The following is a 22,139-nucleotide window of genomic DNA, read 5'->3' as shown; positions in this document are numbered from 1 at the left end:
ATGACTTTTAGTTTTGGGGATGTTTATGAAGTATTTATTAGCTAATGCTGTTGTGTTGTTGCCAACCATATTTAATGTACTTTAACCTACTTGAATTATTGGTTGTTAAGAAAAATGACTAACTAGCTGTTCAGTGATCACCCTTTTACTACCTCTAATGGCCTTTGTTAATTGTTTGCCACCTGCCATTGATTATAAGTTATTTGGGGCAGAGAAACATTGTGAAATACTAGAGAAAAACCTGGGCAACAGCTCTATTTGCTCGAGCCTTGCCTTTTCAGTAAGCAGATCAAACCAGAATCTTAGTTTCCAGGAATCTGGACCCTTCTGAATGTGAAACTGAATACCAGTACAATTTCCACACTTAGCCTGTGCTTTCCAATAGGCAGAGGGGCAGCAGCGTTCATACAGGAGTGAATGAAGTTGACAGGAGTTGATAGGATTTTTAGGACATGGAGCTATCCAGTTACTCAAAAGCAAAGGTTTAATACTGCTGTCTGTTAATAAAAGCAGTGTTCAAAGCTAGTCGACTCATGTATCAAAAATAGTTCTGTCAATGTATCGATCAGCCTAATGTCAAAGAGATTATGGAAGTTGAGCTCTGCAAGTGCTATAAAATGTCATTATTAATTATTCTTTTATGGAAACAATTTCAAAACTGTTTCATTTTTTACACAGATACAATAGTCTCCTCCAGCTGTTGCGCTAGTTTAGACTACATTGTCACCTACCTCTTCAAGCACCTCTCTAAAGGCAAGAAGACTCCAAGATGTAGAGAGATTTCCCAGGATGGACAGAGATTGCTTCATTTCATGCAGCAGAACCCAGATGTTCTACAGCAGGTGAATTAGCAGTCTTTTCAATGGGCTATTATTAAATTTCTGAATTTTCCTGATGTTTTGGTGGTACTGAACTCCAGGGTATCATTGGCTATTTAGCAACAGAACAAACCTCCCCATGCTGGTACGCAACCCTGAGTCGCTTCAGCCATGTTCTCATGAGAACCAAAGATTGAAGGTGGCTTTTGTCATGCTGAAAAATATTGATGCTATATTTGGCTGTAAAAACTTCGTTCTTAAAACTTGATGTTTCATTTTTGCTTGTGAAGGTGTGTAAGATCATCTGTACATTTCTACAGGCAAATGGGAAGGAAAGCTCTCAAGCATTTTATGAGCAAGAAGAACAAATTCTGGCATTGAACCACACACTTTGATAATTAAATGTGTGAATGACACGGCTGTATGCTATTGAGTTTCAATATTTTATTTTGCAGTAGGTGACTCAGTGGGGTTTTTTTCTGTTAAAGATAAATACAATAGAAATTCAATCTCATGCTTCTGAAAAGGAAGTGGCCGCTGCAGCTCTTAGGAACCTTCCCGGCTCTGTCAGGTTCATCACAGCCCACGTCCATTACGGGGAGGTCACAATGTTCATAGCTACATATCTCCACATCTGCTCTGTGCCACATCCCCTTAAAATCTCAATCAGCTATTTGAAAATGTGTATTTACAAGAATCTCTGGATTCCTAATGCAGTTGCAAAGATGCTGTTTGAGGAGACGTGTCTGGAGGCTTTTAATGAAAACGGAAGTTATTAACAAAATGCAAATGACTCGTGTGGTCGTCTTTGTGTTTCCCTAATAGATACGCTGTCATTTGGAAAAAGCCTGGCGTACAGTCACCACAGTTATTGTTGTCATCTGTTTACTGTTCTAATTGAAGGTGAAAAGTAACTAATGGTAGCTAATATATTCCTGGCAGTATACAGCATATTGTGAGGATATTAATGATGTTTATTATTGACATCATTATCAGAATACGATGATTCCCTTGTCATATTACAGGTTCTTATGTTTTACTTGCCTGATAGGGGTTTCATGGCAAGTAGCAGTGAAGTCAGCACTGAGCTGTGTCAGATTGCTCAGTACCGTACTGTGTGTGCAGTGATTTGAGCAGAAAGGACAGAACAGCAACCTGGGCTCTGGACTTCCTTGCGTTTGTGGCAATCTTGATGTAATAACTTTGTTAATATGCAGTAATCTTTCACTTCACAGCATATGACTAGGTGGTGATCTATCTTGATTAACTTCAGATTCTGCGGAATATGTTACATTTATTTTGAATGCAGGCTTTCACATACTCTTTTAAATATTAATGGCTGGTCTCCAGTAGTCAGCATAAATATGATTTGCATTAGCACTAGTCATATCATATTGAGTGCCTCTGATGTCAACTACTCAGTGTACTAATATCTGACATCATCTCCCGAGGTCACTGACAACTTTGACCTTTATTCTCATGCACAGTTTCTGTTGTCTCAGAAGCTCTTTTGAATTGATTTGAAATTTTGACTCTTCCCTTTATGAGGCAGTAAAATTGATAATTATTCAGATGGGAACTGAGCACTGAGTGAAAAATCAATTCCACCCGCTCTCTGCTGCGTATAAAATTACTTCTGAGTCTGCTGGACTGAACGGATGGCCAAGGTAAAAGCAGCAGGCAGAAATAGTAGAGAGGATTAGCTGGACGAAACTAATAGCCTAAAGGGATGGCTTTTGAGATGAGGGAGTGGGCCGGTTGGGGGTTATTATCAGCAATGATGGGACTCATTGATCATATGTTTACATCAGGTTTCCATTGGGTTATAAATCAGCCCTGAATAGAAACGGAACCCAAGGCCTCGCGTTTTACCAGGGGGATGGTGTATTAGATTATTCTCACTTTCACACTCAGATGAAAAGTGAGACATTGATTATTCATCGGCTGGCCATTAAACACCGGTTTTATAGATGATTTGACTATCACGGAAGCTAATGAACAAGGTTGCTGCTTCATAACTAGAGGTTTCAGTTTTCAAGACATCTGTGTCGGTTAAGTAATGCATAACCCTATTAAAAGGAATGGGTTACAAATTGCTTAACAGCGCTGAAAAACTAGACCCTAATGACTAATTGTGCTTTGAGTTTAGAGAGGTTTGTCAGCTCTTTAAACTAAACTGATGCAATGATAACTGCAATTATTTACTAGTTAGAACATTTCTTCCAAGTTGGATCTCGTGAAGTAGCTGGATAATTAAAATTTCCAGCAGGTTCGGGTCGATGGATACACAGATGTCCCCGGGCTCCTGTGCCGGGCGCGGACTGCGGACCCTCCTGCCGGACGTGGGGCGCGAACCGACGGCTGCCCGGTAGCGGCGCCATCGCGGAGGCCGGGCCGGGCGGAGCGGGGAGCGGAGCGGAGCGGCACCGCGCCCCCTGCCGGCGGGGCCGGGGCGAGCGGGGCGGGCTGCGGGGCCGGAGGGCGGCTCTGCCGTGTTCCCCCGCCTCGCCCCGGCCCGGCGGGACAGCCCCGTCGTGTTCCCCCGCCTTCCCCCGGCCCGGGCAGGGTGCAGGTCCGAGCGCCCGGCGGAGCGGCGCCGTCGCTCCGTCCTCGCGAGTTTGCCGGGGTGTCGCGGTGATCTGTGGCACGTTGCGATTTCTCAACAGTACCTGTAATAGCAGCAGAATTATTTCATGGCTTTTCTGTTTATATGCCTGCAGCTGAGCATTCGTTTGCTATTAAGTGGGGTGATCCAGCATCTGAATGCATTTGAGGTGATGGGTGTAGATTGGGGCTTTACTCTTTAGCCTCTGGCGTCACGGAAGTGCGTAATTGAAGCTTATTAATTCTCATTTTGTTTGTTTATGTATGTCCTATAGCAGCTCTGGTTTATTAATGCATAGATGTGACTGTACAGACACGTCGAAGTGAACCAACTTTTTAATGTTTAGGTTTAAGTTACAGCATGCTTTCAACACCTAACAGTGGCTGTTGGCTTTGGCCCCGCTTTTTGCTGTGCTACAGGCTTTGTGCCCCCAGGCGAACTACTTAGTCTGAGCTTAATCTGCAAGCAACTGCTTCATGATGGTGTCTTACAACCAAACTGAATTAACGTGTGTAAAGTAATTTGAGATATATGGATAGGAAGCGGTATTAAGTTTATTACATTCAACTATTGCTGTTACATTATGTTGTGTTATAAGTACTTTAATAAATAATTTTTAAAAGCTCCTACTTTCATATGCTGTTATTGCAGGATTGACAGGTGAAACCAGTGTTTGCTCTGCTTTATAAATGAAAGTATAATTTTTGGTTTTAAGATGCTGTCTTTATCTTCTGTTATTGTTTATTTTGCTGAATTGTACACATTAGGCTCTTAGTTCAGTTTGAGTGCAGTAAAGTATTATTCATGTTAGTTACTTCCAAAACTCAATCAGTTTCGTAGTGTCTTTCACCCATAGTTCTGACAAATGTTCTGCAGAGCCATGCATGATAGATAAACAGTTCTGTTTGCATAGCCGTTATTGAATTAATTCTTTGCTAGATGCAGGGGGGGTAAAGGGTTGGCTGGTTGGATGGAGACAGGATTTCAGTGGCGTTTCAGTGCTCAGTGCCTGTCCTGGGTTTGTCTTGGAGAGGTGCATGAGGTGCAAGGACATGAATGAGGGTATCACGTGGTGAATATGTCCTGTGCATCGATTTCCGGAGGACTGTGTGGATAAGAATAAAGATGGGTTTTGGTAAGTTTGAGCATGGCTGGGGTCAGATGGTAGATGGGAAGGTACATGTGTGAACAAGGAACTTGGGGACTGTGGTGATAGTGCATGTGGTAGTGCTGAAAAGGGGTTGAGGGTGAGGTGGGCAGTGCTGCGGTGGCAGGAGGATCTGTGGCGTGAATCACAGAATGTTAGGGATTGGAAGAGACCTCAAAAGATCATCTAGTCCAGTCCCCCTGCGTGAAGGTGGCAGGTGAACCCTCCCCAGGCTGCTCGTTGGAGCTGAGCACGTGACTTCGAACTTAGAACCCAGTGACAAGCGCGTGCTAAACGAAGCAGCACAGCAGCGCTGCATAGCAAACCTTAAACAGAAAGTAAAGGTGCCAGCTGCAATGAAAAATTCAAGTGGCATTACTAAAATAAAAATTGCTGCTTTCCTTTTTTTCCCTTTTATGTAGTAAAATCCGTGATGGTTTTGTTTTGCAGAGAAACCTCAGTGCCGCATGCAGCTAGTGTGGAGTTATGCACAGTAATTGAAATAGAAACCTGAAGGGGAGCTGTGTTTATAATGCATGGCCCCTGCAGAAGCACTTGCATATAAACACAGCACCAAAAGAAATCTGGCTTGTACTGACACAGGGCAGGTGTACAAGATGTACCTGAGCACCGTGAGCCACATACGTGAGCATCTGCTTAATTTTAAGAGCAGATCAAACCCACAGGTGCAATTGTTCCTATGCTTAAAATTAAATGTGTTTAAAGGCTCAGCTGAATGGAGACCAGAGTGTTCAGCTTTAAGAGGTTTGATAACAGCAGCGAGGGAGATTTTCATTGGGACATCTGTTTTCAGCCTCTTAGCACAATTTTTAAATGTTATCCAATACTATCATAACTTTCTTTATTAATTGAAAGGGATGGAGATATACCAGCTGTAGCCCAAGCCAGCAGAGACTTGGGTGGCTAAGCAACAGAAAAGGCACCATATTGAGTGAGCCAAAATTCAGTCTCAAAGTCATTTATTTTAACCAGTGACAATACGTTTAGACTCTAGTGTTTTGATTTGATTGATGGTTTAATATCATATATAATTTTTTTAATGAAGGGAACCCATTTAAATATGTTAACATTTGCACTAGTAGTCTCCCATGTACATAACTGCATTTAATCATTACTCTGATTGTTTTTGTGGTTGTGTAATTTGTATCAGCAAAATAACTCTTGTCAAAGCCATCTTATCTTAATGAAAAATATGGTCACTTCTCTTTCATACATACTGTCTTACTGCACAGGAAGAAGGGCAGCAGCAGCCTCAGTCTCAAGTATATTGCTAAATGTATAGCTGTCACTACAAGAGGGCTGTCAATTAAGAAATCAAAAAATATTAATGAGCTCAGTGTCTTCTCTAATTCTGCTTTGTTTAAAGCCCTTGTTGTGATTCGTTGTCATGTGAATCGAGTAATTTAATTTTAAGACTTTTAATGTTAAAATACATCATCATTAGCGACGTATCCAAAGATTTCCCACTCTTAATAACGGCGCTAAATCAAATTGGGAAGCTCCTCTTAATCACGCAAGCTGCGCTGTCGCTTACACAAACAGTTTTGGGGATGGAGGGAAGTTGCGTTGGGCGGAGTAACAAGTATTGTACAGAATCCGCAGACGGCAACAAAACGCGGGGCCGGGGCTGGCGAGGTGTCGGTGTTGGATGTTCGCCCTCGGGCCAGGCAGCTGCTGCGTGTCCGCTTTTGTTCCGCCGTGGCTGGTTTATGTAGCCTTTAGGCCAGCGCATGGAACAATCGTTCCTACAGGGTCAGCTGCTGGTCAGAAGCGAAGTAAGAAAAGACTTTGCCTTGCAACGCGCGGGCCATAATTTTCGTGCAGCTGGCACCTGCTACTGGTGCACAGCGGGAGGGTTAGAGGTCAAAGAGGCAGTTGTTCTAAACTCAGTGATGGCTTAAAGGGACTTGTAGATTAATCTGCTTTATTAACTTCTCTATATTAGATAACTATTGCAGTGAATGACAGTCCGTCTTTCTGAATAAGTCCCTTCACCTCTTTCTCTTTTAAATTGGCTTTTGAGTAATGAATATTAAATAGAATATATTTCAGGGTAATTAAATGAAAACATTAGGATGATGTTGTTTTACAATCATATCTATAAGTTTCTTGTGTATTTATCTTGCGTTATTACTGTTCATTGCTTTTTGCTAGCACAACAAAAAGCATAAATGTTTCAATTAAAGAAGAGGAGCTGGCTGTATTTCTCAATAACCTCGTGTGTTCTATGCTGCATAAATATTTTCAAAAAGCAAATAAGTTTAAGGGGAAGTATAAAAATGTTTTATTCCTTGTTTACTCTGTGCAATGCAATACTTTACATTACTTGGAAATGTTCGATTTCTGCTGGCCGTGGTTGTTTTATATAAAACACTAAGAGGTGCTGGTTTGGGAAAGGGCAAAAAATATTGCTGCTCTGTAGAATCTAACTAGCGATATGAATAGCACCAATAATTTTGTAAAGTTCACATTATAATTCAAAATCCAGTTAGAAGTGATGCTTGCAGTCTGGAAAGAAAGCAATATCTTTACAAAATGGATAGGGAAAGGTAACAATCCATTCCGTGCTCTGCTACTGGCAGAGTTGCCATGTGAGTAATGAAACCCGCTCTCAGTGAACAAACACCCTCCCTTACCCCATTTAAAAAAAAAAAATCAAATTTAAAATTCTGGAAGAGCAGCGGCTTACAAGGATGCTTAATTGCTGTTGCCTACCATAGCGGCGGCCCATCAAAGCCGGTAGCGGGTGAGATGATGCCTGTGTATAGATCCGGTGCTTGACGAGGCGATCGCTGCGTCGCTCTGAAGCAGCCGCTGTTATTTGGAGCAGTGGGAAGGTGCGTGTCAGGTGAAAAGGGCTGTTTTGTTGCCAAAAACATTCTTATACACTGAACGCGTGTCCCACTTAACCCTGGCAGATTTCCGATTTTCAGCACTCTGGAACAGAACCTCAAAACACATGTTTATCTCAGGCTAAGAAATTGCTGTCGGTTTTGTTTGTGATCCTGAGAGATATTTGTGTGTTCAGGTGTCTTCTGAAATCAGAAACTTACTTTCTTGGTTTTTTTTCCCTCTGGTATTTACTTGTTCAGGGTTTTTTTACTGAAAATTGAGATTTGTGTACATTTACATGTCACCAGGAACCTGCACAGCTTAAAAATAAAATAAAATACATTTCTTAAAATGGATGAGATTTGGGAATACTGTTAGTTTATATCCGCTTAGCTTAGCGCAGTGTAGGTTAGTTCAGTTTAACTTGAGCAAATCCTCCCAATGCTTTGCTGGGCACATCAGAGCCGAGCCAGTTCAGCTATTGAAAGAGCACTACACACAAAGGACGACTGCACAACGTGGGATTTGCCCTTTCAGTATAACCGTGTTTCTGAATTCATGCCTCGTTTCCCTTTAACAAAAAAAGGAAATAAAAAAAATTAAAAATGAAGTGTGTGCAACCATTCTTTAAAATCTCTTTAGCGTGACAAGTAAAGTAATCTTCCATTGATACTTAAAAGTCCATCTGCAGAAATTCAGGGAGAATGTTAGAGAGACGCAATATCTATTGAAATGTTGAGTGTCAAACTGCCAGGGTAATGTATTTAGTATGAAATATAATATTCAGTGCATTTTGTTTTGATGACTGCATGAAATAGCCTTGTGCTCTTATCCTTTGTTGTTGTTGTGAAAGATGATATTCACTAAGAAGTGTCAGTGACTATTCAGGACACAGCAGCAATATGCTTATTACCATCTTTATCATCCGTCTTTTATGTTTGTTTGCAATGGCTTTGGTTACAGTTCAGTTCATCAGGATAACAAAAGTACTTTTAATTGTTCTACAGAAGAAATTAGAATCAATTCAGGAACAGTTTGAGAACAGATGAGGTGTGAAATCTGTTAGGAAGTTGGTAATTATTACTTGGATTAGTCGGTTTAAGTTCTACGCTCCTGTAGAGCCGAGTAGGTCACTTTGCTTTGCGGCCGGTCCTTGAGCAGGGCTTAGAGCCAAGCTTCTGCTGTCCTTATCCTCAGATTTCCTTCAAGGTGCCACTTGAAAGCCCAGCCTGCCTCCCCATCCCTGCTGATTTTCTCCATATCGGTGCTAAACAAAGGTCAATACGGCTAAAATAATCACCCTGGTGCTAACTTCTCGGCGCTGTGCGGGGGATGCCCTGGGCGCTGCTGGCAGCCGCCCACACGCCCCAGCCCACACGCCCCAGCCCACGCTGGAGCTGCCAGCAATCCCAGGTGTGAGAGATGCACATCTAGTGCTGCGGCAAGGCCGGGTGGGTGGTGTGATAGAGGCCAGGCTGGGCTTGACTTGCAGGTGAGTGCAGGCTTGAGCCCAGCTTAAGGACTTGCTCCTTGGTGCGTGGGGTTGGCATCCCCGAGGTCTGTGCTGAGCACGCTGCCATGTGGTGTCACCGTGAGCCTGGGTCAGATTAAGGTTTGAGGTACCTTGGAGTTCCTTGGACAAGGGGTTTAAAGCCGATCTCACACTCAGCCTTTCCCTCCCTATGCAGCTTTTTACATGTTTGGAACATTTCTGTAGATTGAGAGTAGCCTCCAATTGTTTTTAGACTAAATGATTTTCTGTTTCCAGTAATAGCATTTTCTGACCTTGTCTTCCCTCCCCACGTGACTGGCATTTTGGAAGGCCTCCCTGTAATAGAGATTTCAGAAAACTAATGATCCAGCAGGTGAAGATCCCCATTTCAGTGCTGAAGTCCTGGTGTAACATTGAAAATTCCTCGCTGCTGTTGTGCATCAGCTCCCAGCACTTGATGCAAGGGAAGGCCCGGGTGGATTTCCCAGGAGCTGGAGACGAGAAAAGCAACGGCTCACACTTGATGAACTGAAAGATGATGCACACTGTAAGTCCTACTGTCAGTCAAGGAGAAGACTGAAAGATTTGGACATAGGACCATTCAGATTCCTGAAGACAGACTTGCTGGAAGCCGTTGGTGTAGGTGAAACTGCTGTTCTCCCCTCCCAAGAGGATTAAACAAGCTGTAATTAGTCATTTGGTCAGAGATGCTGGTTGCAGACAACGACCTCATCCTGTGTCACCTCTCAGAAGTTCTGGCTGTGCGAGAAAGGATGAGGCTCTTGCCATGAGGACCGGAAAAAAATGCTTCAGGACCTTCTTCTGAGATGAAACTGACTGGGTTTACAAAGACCTGAACCTCGCTGCCTCTTTACATACTACTAAGAGCAGAAGGGAATGTATATTAATTTTTTATAAGGTTTTTAAAGAGCTCAGCCTTCTACACCAAAGCAACCTGAAGTTTGTGTTATAAATGATGACAAGTTGTACATTCCAAAAGTCCCAGTTAATCACAATTCTGTCATCTTTAAAAACAGCTGTAATGCTCTGTAGTCACAGCTGCTTGTTTAGAAATGGCTGAATCTTAAATAAACAGCTTAGGTTAATTTAAAATTATACTCCAGTATCTGTAACTGAAAAATCTCTGAATGCTACCAGCTAAAAAATGCAGATTAAGGGTTGATGTGACAATTTTAAATTATTCCAGCCTGAGGAGGTATAATTTGCTGTCTATCAGGGAGCACAGATGGATAGGCAAAAAGAAGCTGTGCAGATACATGAGTTTGTAAACATCTGTCAGCTACACCAGATATCCAAATACAAAATCAAGCACTTCAGGCAGCGTGTGAGTATGTGACATTCAACAGAGGGTTTACACGAAATTCAGCACAGACAGAAGCAAGTCAGCATGCCCTGGAAGGTAATAATTAATGAAATGTATCCCCTCCTCCCTGCAGAAAGAGGAGGTATTTGATTCATCAGCCATCTCCAGCGATGCCGCAGTTAACTGTTCTGCTTCCAGTGTTTAGACTACACAAAACTGCTCCATCCCATGAGATTTACCACTGTGCTATAGATGAGTGTATAGCAGCCAGCTGCATCTCTTCTCCAGCCCACCCAGGAGCACCCAGGTCTGACAGACCGAGTATGGCAGCCCTTCAATAAAAGATTCACATGCACCCGTAGTCTGAAAATAACATGTTCTATCGTGTCAGAATGTACCCTCAAATTAGAGGCAAGATACTAAAAATACTGTTTGCAAACACAGAATCTTTGGCTGTGAACAGCTCGCATGCAGAATGGAGCTGCAGCTCCAGCGTGTTCCAGCTGTGCTGCAGTGACTCCCTCGCGTAGCACCAACATCTGCTTTGTGATCCTATCGACTGCCTGAAAGGCAGGTCACTGCTGGCTAAAGGCAGGAAATTCTGAAAGTACGCCTTAGCTTCAAAAAGTCTGCTTTGCACTACTGGTCTGTGTTATTGTGCTATTAACATACCACCGTTAATATTTTAACAGTGGAAAAAATAGAACAGTGGATATGGTATAATAAATTTAATGGGCATGTTGCAGGTGCTTCTCGTTAGCATTAAGTCGTCATCCTAAATGAATCCTTTTGAGTATGCGCGCATCTTTCTCTTTCAGATACAAAGTCAGGTTTGACATAAGTTAGTACAGTCTAATTTTATGATTATTTCTGCTGGCTCATGATTTGCACCTACTTCAAGTGAATCTCCCATCCTCAGCCCTTTGGCCAGTTCTGAAGATACATCCAGGAAAATGCCAAGCTCCGTGCTCTCTGTGACAGTTCCATTTTCACATCTGTAGCCATCCCTTTTCCATCCCTTCTGAACGCTGGGAGAACAGTCCTCTCCCAGCAGGACAGGACATACAACTGATAGGAAAACCCTGGGAAAGATAACACTTAAATCATATTTCAGTCCATCAGCTGCAGGGATATAATTCATGTGTCACCCAGGTGGCTTATCCTGGCAGAGTTGGAGTTTTTTCAGCCATTTATACCTTAATTTTTTTTCATAAAAGCAAGCAAATAGGCCAGACCCAATTGAATTATTCCAAACGGACTTAAAAGATTGGGCCCCTCGCAGTTTTATTAAATCTTGATAATTCCTGCAGCTTCTTTAAGCTTCAGCTGTTGAGGTATCAAATGTTAGTTTTTACTGTTTATTATATATATTTTGGAAGTATATGAATAGGGTGAACTGTTATATTCTGAACAGAAATCTGGAGGAATCTGGCCTATATAGGCTGGAAGAAAGGCTCGGTCTAAGGGTAGGTGAGGAGGCTCAGAGCAGAAAGCAGCTCTGCGGTCGCGTTAGCCGGGTTTCATGGACTGCCTGTGTTGTCTGCCCTCCCTCCTTCCACAGCTCCTCCCCTCTTCCTATACTTGTCATCAAAATTAGCGCTAGGATGTTGGAGAGCGGGAGGGCGTGCGGGTGAGAAGCTGCCATGGTGGAATCCGGCCCGTTACTGGTGCTGAGGTCGAGCCTGCCCGCGTCTGCTGGGACAACTCGCTTAAAGCTCTTTGTCAGTCTAATATGATTTCATCATGCAGTGGGACTCGATGCATGATTCTTAAACTCTTGCGTATTACAAATGTTAACAGATTTGCTGTTTCTGACAGTTACATATTTTTAGTTCAGGAATAACGGGCTGGTTCTCACTTTCATAATAAATAAAGCCTTTAGCGTTCTTATTTCACCTGGGAATTGTGGCTTTGAACACGGAAAATATCAATCTGAAAGTTAGGCTTTCAAGTAAAATAAATATTTTAAAACAACAGATTAAAATTTAAGGTATCTAATAATATTGGAGCATTTAAATCTTCCTAATATTATTAGTAAATGATGATCCATTTATTGATATAGAAAGAATTGATGATGAAAGAACTGAGAACTCCAAAGGTCATTTAAATTAGTAATCACAACTCCTAAAGTGGACTATCTGAAGCTAGACCTACAAAAACCTACCAAGTTTTGCATGCTAGACAATGAAGATCTGTACAGAAAAAAGGAGTGTTCTGACCAGCCAAGTGCTTGGTTAATAGCTGTGTATGTTCTTAGACCATTCTAAACCTTTTGTAAAGGAATATATACTGCTCTCTCTGGTGTTAACATACTGTTCTTTATGTTAAAATGTGAGTAGTTGCAGCAAAATGAAATATTCATCCCAACATATGGGAGACAGAAAGGAGTTACAGGACCTGCAATGTTGCAAGTGCTCTCTTTAGATAAAATGGAGCAGCAAAAAAAAGCCTTTTTAATGGAAAGGCAGCTTCCTTCCCACCTTCCTGTAGAAACAGTTTTCATAATTAGGGTTATCTTGACCAACATTTTCCTCCTCCCCCCAAGAAAGAAAAAGGCTCTGAAAGAAGAGAGGCTCTGAAAAATTAATCTATTGGAAGAACACTTCTTTATTCTGGCCTGTTCTGTCAATAGTTCCTTTTGTAAAGAACAAACATGTCAGGAGAAACATTATTGAACCAGATCAAGTGATGCCCTGTGTTGAAGATAAGAGAGCAGAGGCAAGGCTGCTGTTTTGAGCTAAGGAAAAAATAGATTGTGTGTTTCCCCAGCCCCTTCCTTTTTCATGTCTCTTTCCCCACCTTGAGACCTTGTTTTCTGCCTGACTCAGTGCTGCCAGCTGCCCTGCCTCTGGGGCAGCATCCGAGAAGTCATTTTCCTAAAACAAAATGTTTCCATTTCTACCAAAAGGGTATTTTCCACCTAGAAAACATACAAACAAAAAATGGGTACGTTGGATCAGTTCTGCTTCTGAGTTCTGTGCTTTGTTTTGCCACTGGATTGCTTTGACGAGGCTGTGGCAAAGGTGGAGCAAGGAGGATGCACTGCAGCGTGGGTTTTCCCCTGGCACCTATGTGCAAGTCCACCTGAACCCCACCAGCTGGTTCTGCTGCCTGGTAAGAGGGGCTGCAGGTCTCCAGAAACAGTGTGACCAAGGGTGGGTGATGGCTGGAAGGAGCTGCCCCAGGCTCAGCCTGTATCACTGTGGCTTTGCATAGATTTTGTTCCTCAGCCAGCCCCTCTGTAAAATGTGATGGCAATGCTGATGTATCAGTGGCACGCTTTGAAGCTAACTAACATCTGGGAAATCCTCCGCAGTTCTCCAAAGATTTGCAGTAAAAATGCAGGCAGTGCTGCTTGCTCATGTGTTTGCTCTGGGGCTGCGGTGCTGGCCAGGTAACTGCATTCATCTCCTCATTTATAGAAATTATTAGGCAAGATCTCCTCTTCAGAAAACTGCCATTATCATTTCTGCATGTGTTGCCATCATAAATACATGTACATGTGTTTCAGCAAATGAAATATGAAGAAGGCATGTTATTTCAGAGCCTCCTCCAGAAGCTTAAAGAGTTTCAGTTCCTTCATGACCTGAACAACCCAGACGAACAACAAAAATGGGCATTTACATGGAGCTGTGTGTCACGTATCCAGAAATTCTTTCCTGTGTGGGCCAACCTGCTTCTGGTTACAACAGCATCAAATCATTGATCGGAGGAGACCTGAAAGAGCGAGCTGAGGATGTCACTTGTCAGTGTAGGAAGAAGCTGTTCTATGTGGTGGGAGGATTAGTGAAATTAAATGAAAGCTTGCTGTCTCTGCTCGAGAAAGAGTTAAAGTCTAGTGCATCACCAGTAAATGTGCTGTTTGCTGAGGCGAAGCTTCATTATAAAGTAGCATGAGGCTCGTCTAGACGAGCTGTGTTGCCTTGCAGATGAATCTGTGCAGGCTGCCTCCCTTAGACAGAAGTTCTTTCCAGCAGGGATGGTCTCCGAGCGCTTGTTTGCGGGTGCAATCTCTCTTGGAGTGTGTCAGCAGCGCTGTAAAACAAAGAAGGATCTGGAATGCAAACAGCTTGCTGTAGGCTCATGCAGAAACAGCACGGGAAACCCAATATATGGAGCAAAACAAGGCGGCAACAATAGTTTTGAGAAGAGAAACATGGAAAACAGGAAAAGGAAGTTTAAGGCTGTTTGGATTTTGGTGCCCTTCATCTTGGTGCAGTTAGGCTCGGTAATTGCTGATCGTGTTTTGCTTGCGCTGTCATGCACTCCTGACGATTTCCAACAGGTACTGGTATGACAGATAGGTTTGCCCCAGTTTTATGTATGCAACTCTTAATGCCGAGCCGTACACCTTGATTATTTTTTTAAATCTTGGCAGAAAGCGAAATGTCTAAGCTATCTGCAAAGACAACACAATAGGATTCCAAATTGTCCACCTGTGCAAGTAATAAACTTGCATAACTTCCTGAGAGGCATTAATCACTGTTGGGAGAGCTCACGGGCAGATGTTACAACCTTGTTCATATTAGTGCAGTGGTACCATGAGTCCCAGCAGTTTCTTTAAACAGAGGCAACCTTGTGTGAAGCATTAGCTCTTGGTGGTGGTGTAACTAGTTTAATTGAAAGGAATGGGTTGGTCCATGAAGAAGACAAACGTCCACATGTCCAGGTATGAGATGTAGCTAACTCCTGAATGCAGTGCTGTTCCCTGCGCGGCTGATGATTTCTAAAAGGGTTGTCTTTCATTAATCCTTAGAGTCAGATGTGGAATTAAAAATGTTTGACAGTAGGATCTTGTCAGAGGAAAAGCTTAGAAGTGGGAGGGAGGTTTTCAATGTTTCATGTCCTGGTTGGCCAATATCAGAACACACAATTAATAGTTACTGTTATGTAAGTTGCTTTATATTGGCTTTTTTTTTATGAATTGTGACATTCATCATATTCCTTGCTTATTCAGTACTGTCTGTACTACTTATGCACGGAGACAAATAAGTGTTTCCCATGTGAATTTTGGACATTTTGGTCTTCTTCCATATTTTCTGCTCTGCAGTTCATTTGCAATTCAGTAACAATTCTGGGCTAGACACGTGCTGAGGAGTTGTTTGGTAAGCCAGAGTTTGAAGAGGTGCCACTTTGCATCAGTTGTGAACTTGTCTCTGAGCAGGCCCTTTTTAGATTAAGCATCACACTGAAAGTCTTTCTACATGCACAGCACTTTTGCTAATAAATATGGATATGTTAGTCGTGCTCCTCTGACTAAATCACAGCTTGAGGTTTTTTTATTTAATCACTTTAAAAATGCTTCCATCCTACAGCTGGCTTTGTTGCAAGCTACAGAGATTGAAACCTGAAGATTATTAATTATAAGAACTTCCCATTATTATTCATATTTGGAAAACAAGCCCCTATTAGTGCTTGTGCAGGGGGTTTGAATTGTTTGCTTTAGTTCTAAAGCAGTATAGAACTGTTTTTGCCCTGTGAGTAATGAAAAGCAGTTTGCCTAATACATAAACTGTAAAGTCAGGTGAAGAATTGGCTTTTCCCATGCCAGACCACATGTTCGTAACTTGAAAGCTCAAATAATTTGTGGATATCTCTGTTCCAGGTGATTTGTAGTGCTAGGATTCATCTTTTTCATTTAGCGAAACATGCTGTTTGACTTGGCCTTGGTCAGTTATTACAGGCTGGTTTGCAGTGTGGCAGCTCTCTGGAGACCCTGCTCATAGCTGCTCATTGGCCTAGAAGAAAGGATTTAATGATTTTCTACTTCCTCTATGTTTGGTTTTAGGGTGTAGATATTTTATAAATGTGAGTCAAACTATTTACTGGTGACATTTTACAAATTTTCACTCTGCTTAATCTCTGAGTAATGTTTTTAGGTTCATATATGTTGTGGCCTTTGGCATTTTGGACTAACATATCTCAAGGATATCTTAGAGCATTTTATCTTTAAATGGATTCTGTAGTTATTTTGTAATTTCTTTTTACAAAAGTTGTGCCAGTCCGTAAATAAGTGCTACCCTTCCTAGCGATGCACACCAGAGGGTACAGGAGCACGGCAAGAGCCGATTCTCCGAGGGAGAACATTCCACGTGGCATTAGCTGAAGGCTCTGGTTACGTGCCAGCCCACGAGCAAAGTGAATTATGTACCTTCACTTTGGGTGCCAGTAGAACTTAATTGTATGAGCTGATAGATCTCGGTGCTCTATAAAGTTGATGAAGTGGCTTTATGACTGCTCTAGAGCTCCATAAAGTAGGTCGCAGAAATAAAGTAAAATGTCTCAAATCAGAGGCTGGACTTGCAACTGTGATGGAAATGGTATGGATTTATCGACTTGTTGCTCTAATTAGGGTTGTCTTCATTGAAATAGGTAGTGCGCCCTTCAGATGCCTTGCAGTGTCGTGCATGAAGAAACGTAGATGTGAGAAGAGGAGAAGCTTGAAGAGCAGCTAGGGATTAATCTGAAACTAATTGAGATTACTGGTCACACGTGTGTTGCTCTCCTAGATGTAGTATGACAATGGGGCAAATCCCTGTAGTAAAGCCTGTACCTTAAATTAGCGCAGCCCTAAATCTCAATTCATATTTGTTTTAACTTCAACTTTGTCTTTAGAGCTGAGCTCTGACATGCATTTTCTTTAACTTTCTTCACCTGGTAGTTATTGAATATTTGTTGGGAAGAATGACTTTTGTAATACCATGCTCATATATGAAATCTCAGTGATTTCAGCATAGTTAGTAAAGGTTTCATTAATTTTTCCTTCTCACAACGTCACACAGTATAACAACAGTATCCATAGTCTTGTAAGCAGTCTGAATTTTCTTTCAGATGATGTCAATCCTACTCAACACTATCATTTTTGAAGACTGCAGAAACCAATGGTCTGTGTCAAGACCGCTGCTTGGACTGATACTTCTCAATGAGAAAGTGAGTATTTAAGAAACTCCACCAGATCCACTCTTCTGGTTCTCAAATAGATGAAATAATTATTTCACATAGAACCAAGTTACCTGTTGCCCTTCAAATTCCCCTTCAGCTCCTGTACTGTATGGGCATTTTACAGATTCGTTCACAGTGGATGAATGGCTTCATTTTGCTGAAAAATCCTCTCAAACCTTTACCCCAACTTTTACACCCAACCTTAGATCATGCAAGTATATAATTAACCTTTTTTAATAAATTCTGTGTCTTCGCTTTTCCAGAATTAAGCGAGAATAGAAGTTATGCAAGTTCATCTGGCTTTTAGATAGAAATACGAAACAAGAACACTGTGGAAATCACATCAGAAAAATTGCTTCCTAGAAAAATAGTTAACCAGTTTCTTTTTCTGAAAGGTTTCGCAGGAACAACTAGCTTTGGGGGGTATTATCTGAGCGCTTACGCTTAAGTACTCGCATTGATTGCAATTTGGATCGTGTGCATCTGTGGCAGATTCTCTAAACCAGGAAATACTCTGCAATTTGTCCTTTCAATAAAATCTGAAACTATGAATTTGGATATACCCATCATGTTTCCCTGGTGACTTAATAGAGACAATATTGTCTGAAATGGAAACCATCTGAGTAAATGGATGCGAGTTGATCTAAATGTGTGCATTTTTTGTACAGCAAGGCATTGTTTCTGGAATAGTGACCTGTTGTATTCGCCATACTTCAGAGCCAGCTCTAACTTTATTCTGAATTGCTTTATCTCTTGGGCAGTCACAAGCCTCAGTGTATTACTGCTTTGGAGAATGAATTGTCTATACAATAAGAGGGTGCTGGAAAAAAATAAGACACTAAGATTAGCAGCAACTGCATACATTAAAATTCAAACTGAAATCCCAGCTATGGAAGGAAACTAATAGAAGAAGAAAATATATCAGGAAGAGAAGCGCTGTCTCATCATTCACCTGTGCTGAAGGATCCAATTTTAGCCATATCCAATAGCACTGTCATTCATCTTCTTGGTGTGTTATTGTGATTTAAATCCAAGCTCTATAAGAGAGAGCAGTTCTTTTAAAATGATTGAGAGGGAATAAGGGCAAATTCAGTGTTTAGGAAAACTTTATGACATCACAATATTATACTTTACAGATGGAAGCAATATTTCCTACTTTGGAAGGAAAACTAATCATTTTCTATCTGCTCTGAGTCACTGCATCATTATAAAAGTGGGAAATAAGTAGTTTTGTGCATTCCCAATCTTGTTCAGGACGACACTTTTGTTTATATAATGCTTCTGATTTATAGCGTTTAAGTATTAGCCTGACTACATATTAATTATGGGGGTTTGATGCTTCAGTATAAGAAGAAATTAAATATTTCACTTGAAGATAAAACCGTGGAGCTGTAAATCATAAGGAATAAATTTGTGACTGGCAGAATATTCTTTTTACTGAAATTAGACTACTTCTAATGATTATGTGTTTTGCTTAGCAGACATGGATATGTACAAGCACCTTTACTTACAAACAAGCCTTACATTTATTTTGGAAGGGTGGAGAACAGGAGATAGAATTTACAATATTTGTATTGCCCCTTTTGCATCAAGGTTATTTATTTTACATTTGGAAAAAGTAGGACACACACTTATTTTGGCTGTAAAAGTCATCTTTTCTTGGCTCATTTCAGTGCACCGCTGGTTTGTTTATTGGAAATGGGTTCCTTTATTTGAGGTAGGGTCTCTGTCTCTGCAGTTCCTGAGACAGCAAACACACATTTATCATGTGTTACTGCGTGTTCTCTATTTCTTTTGTTTTAATGAGATCTTATTTGCCTGTGATTCATCTCAAAATAAGGCATCAGGTTTACCTGGGGACTTAAGGCAATTGGGATTTAGACGTGCTTGCACCCATAGGGGTAATTATGTCAAAATGAGCATCGTACTCAGAGTCCACCCTAAAGCAATGCCGGATCTTTCGAGATGGTCTCAGCTCAGTGTGGCAGGTGGCTCAGAGTACACAGGCAAAAGGTGATGTTAGTGCAGAGAAGCCCTGGAGACCCCAGGGCTGAGATCGGCTCCTTCGTGTGGAAACACCGGTGGCAGGAGAGAGGCTTCAGGGGATGCTGTCGCAGTAGTGGCCAGCAGGGATGTCCTTCCTCGCTGTTACCCCAGGATGCTGCAAATACTTCCCATTATGGGCTTGACTGAAGAAGTTCTTGGAGTGCCTCTTTTCTGTAAACTACTTATGTCACTGGACAAGATCTCGGGGTTGTGGCCTTCTCTACATTGAACGCTGCATTTGTCACGGGGCTGCTGGGAAAGTGTTTGCTGCAGGCAGATAATGCATCTTTCACGCCAGCTGGAGGTGATTTCCAGTTTAGAGTTCCGAAGTAGTTTGAGCACCAGCTATTTGATCAGCTGGTGCCTCCGCTGCCGGTCCTGCTGCAGCGGTCACCAGAGACGCGCAACACAGGATGTTTCTGGTTTGAGAGGAGCCGGGTTGAGGGCAGGTGATTTGCCAAGCAAACGCTTCCTATAATCCCGTTGAGTTGTCAGGGCTTAGCGGTAGAGTGCTGTGGTTTTACTACATTTTCTTTAGTTATCCCATTTTTTTTATCTGTGCAGGAGAGCTGTAGTTTTGATGGAAAAGTTGTGTGTTTAATTTGAGATTTGTTTAAGGTTTAAACAGCTTTAAACCTGTTAAACCTCTTAAAAAGATCTAGCAAACAGATCATAGACTTCCGTGCTTTCTGACACTCCATATGACACCCTACAAGTTATATGAGCTTCAAAAGTCTACTAAATTTTGCATACTGAAAACTGATTTTCATCCTACCTTTAAACAAGTTATACACCTGAAATTTGGGGAATACCAGCAATATTATTCTTGACTGCAATATCAGACTGCTCAGAAACCCTGACAGGTACTTGGGCACAGGTTCATCAGGATGGTTCATTCTCCTCTGAATAATTGTATATATCAGTGCTTATAGCATGGATGTGCTCAAGCCCAAGGCCATGAGACTTTGACCGGCACAGCGAATATAATAAAGACTAAACAGGATTATGTGACTTGCTTGGCTGTTGTAGTAGGGTAGTGGATAGCCCTGGACGTCCCCTCCTGGTCAGTATTCCTAGACTAAACCTAGTTTTTTCTAAGGTGATAAAAAGTTCTTTTTTAACTAGTTTAAATTTCCAAACCTCATTTTTAGTATTTTTCCACTTTGCTTTGCTAGTACTTCAGTGAACTAAGGGCAACCTTGATAAGCAGCCAGCCTGACAACAAACGTGAAGTCCTGGACCAGTGCTTCAGGAACCTCATGGAAGGAGTCGAGCAAAACCTTCTGGTAAAGAACAGAGACAGGTACGTTCATAACACATAAGTAAGCTGAAAGAATGAAAGGCAAACGGAAACTTTAACTGGAAGAAAATATAACATCGGCAGTATTCCAGATAGCTTTAACCTGCATTTCCTTTTGAAAGGAAGAAAATATCCTATCAAATAATTCATCCCTACACCTAACAGAGCTTTAACATTTGATAATTATGTATTTTCTTGGTCAGAAATGTATTTCCTAGTATAGTCCCAAAGTCAAGGTGTGCCAGGCTGCAGCTGCTGCTTTTTCACTTGGGAAAAACTGCCTCGTTTCAGCAAGTGAGCCGCAGAGATTCCTTTTTCCAACCTGAAACCCCTCTGATAAAACGCTCACTGCAGCCTCCAGCGGTGCTGTTTATCTGACAGAACCTTTGCTTGCTGCTGGTGGGGTTGTGCAGCTGCTTGTGAAATGCCAGAATGAGAAGGGATCTGATGGGGCCACTTCCATGCTGTAGATAAATGAGGCAAGATTTTTTCTTTAGCGCGAATCACAAATTTTCTCAGTCTTGGCCTCATTTGAAGAAGAGAATAGAAGTCTTCACAAAAGAAATGTCAAGTTTGTCTGTATGTAATGTTCATGCTGATGTTTTATTACTAGCTAACTGCATTTTCCCTTCCGTGTGCCTTATTCAACCAAAGCAAACCTTGGAAGTTTAGCAACACAAGCTAAATTGAGACTGTGGAACTGCCCTGGAAAGCTTGAAACAAACTGGAAATAGCCTTGGAGAGAAGTGATGGCTAAAACCATTTGCTGATTCTGTTTCTCTGACTTAGTCTCTGTTTGTTGTCTGAAATGTCATTGAAGTTGTTTAATTCTTAATTAGTTTTGCATTAATTATGGTCTCCACTGTTTTATTTCACTTTCCTATGAAATTTTGGTTCTACATGTATAAGCTCCCTATGGCCTAACAGGATGATCGCCAGAGACAGGGGAGTTTGGAAGCAAACCCAGAGAAGCACAGGGATCACATCCATGGTGCTAATAAATCAGATGGACTTGTATTATGGATCAGCAGAAAACTTGGGAAAAGGGCAGGGAGCCACCGGGAAGCAGAATATCTATTCAAACAGAGAAACTGAGCTGGCAGCCGTGGGCTGAAAGACGTAGTCTGACCTTATTGCTGTAAATGCCAAGGGGAGATGTTTGACTCAAGATCTTAGGAAAAAAAAAAGAAAAAAAATAAAAAACAGAGTAAAACTCGTTCTTCTAATAGTTTTTTAGTTCCCTATTTATGTGTCTTGAAGGCAAGGAGCACCTAAGATAACATTGTTTTCTGAGAAGAACGTACTTTGCTGTGAGGTTTCTGTGAGCTGCCCTGTTCTGCAAGCAGCCTGCGCGCAGGGGGCTGGGGGGGGGGTTCCCTTTTTACCTCCTTATTTGTAATCCTCAGACTTATTCTTTGGAACAGGAGGATTCTTTTAACTGTGATTGTTTAAAATTGAGCAGAAATCAATTTCCATTAGTAAGGGAATAAACACAGACACAAAAAAATTATGAATAGAATAAAGAACGAACTCATAATTGCATCCTGTGTTTGCACACACTGCAAGCCCCAGTTTACCGCACATACCCATGAAGTACTGTATGGTGGAGACA

General features: G+C 41.7%; 1 protein-coding gene across 1 annotated transcript in view; it reads left to right on the top strand.

Moving 5' to 3' along the window:
* Positions 1-22,139, top strand: part of RANBP17 (RAN binding protein 17) — a gene marked incomplete at its 3' end in the record, with an annotated part of 147,267 nt that overhangs the window by 124,110 nt on the left and 1,018 nt on the right. Inside the window, exons 25-27 of the mRNA XM_080353002.1 lie at positions 679-842; positions 17,071-17,169; positions 20,403-20,530. Coding sequence (XP_080209128.1) covers positions 679-842; positions 17,071-17,169; positions 20,403-20,530 — 391 coding nt within the window. The remainder of the gene's footprint in view (positions 1-678; positions 843-17,070; positions 17,170-20,402; positions 20,531-22,139) is intronic.

The sequence above is a fragment of the Nesoenas mayeri genome (assembly GCF_963082525.1).
Source record: "Nesoenas mayeri genome assembly, chromosome: 14".
In the NCBI taxonomy this organism is placed as follows: Eukaryota; Metazoa; Chordata; class Aves; order Columbiformes; family Columbidae; genus Nesoenas; species Nesoenas mayeri.
This window is presented reverse-complemented; position numbering and strand designations above follow the sequence as displayed.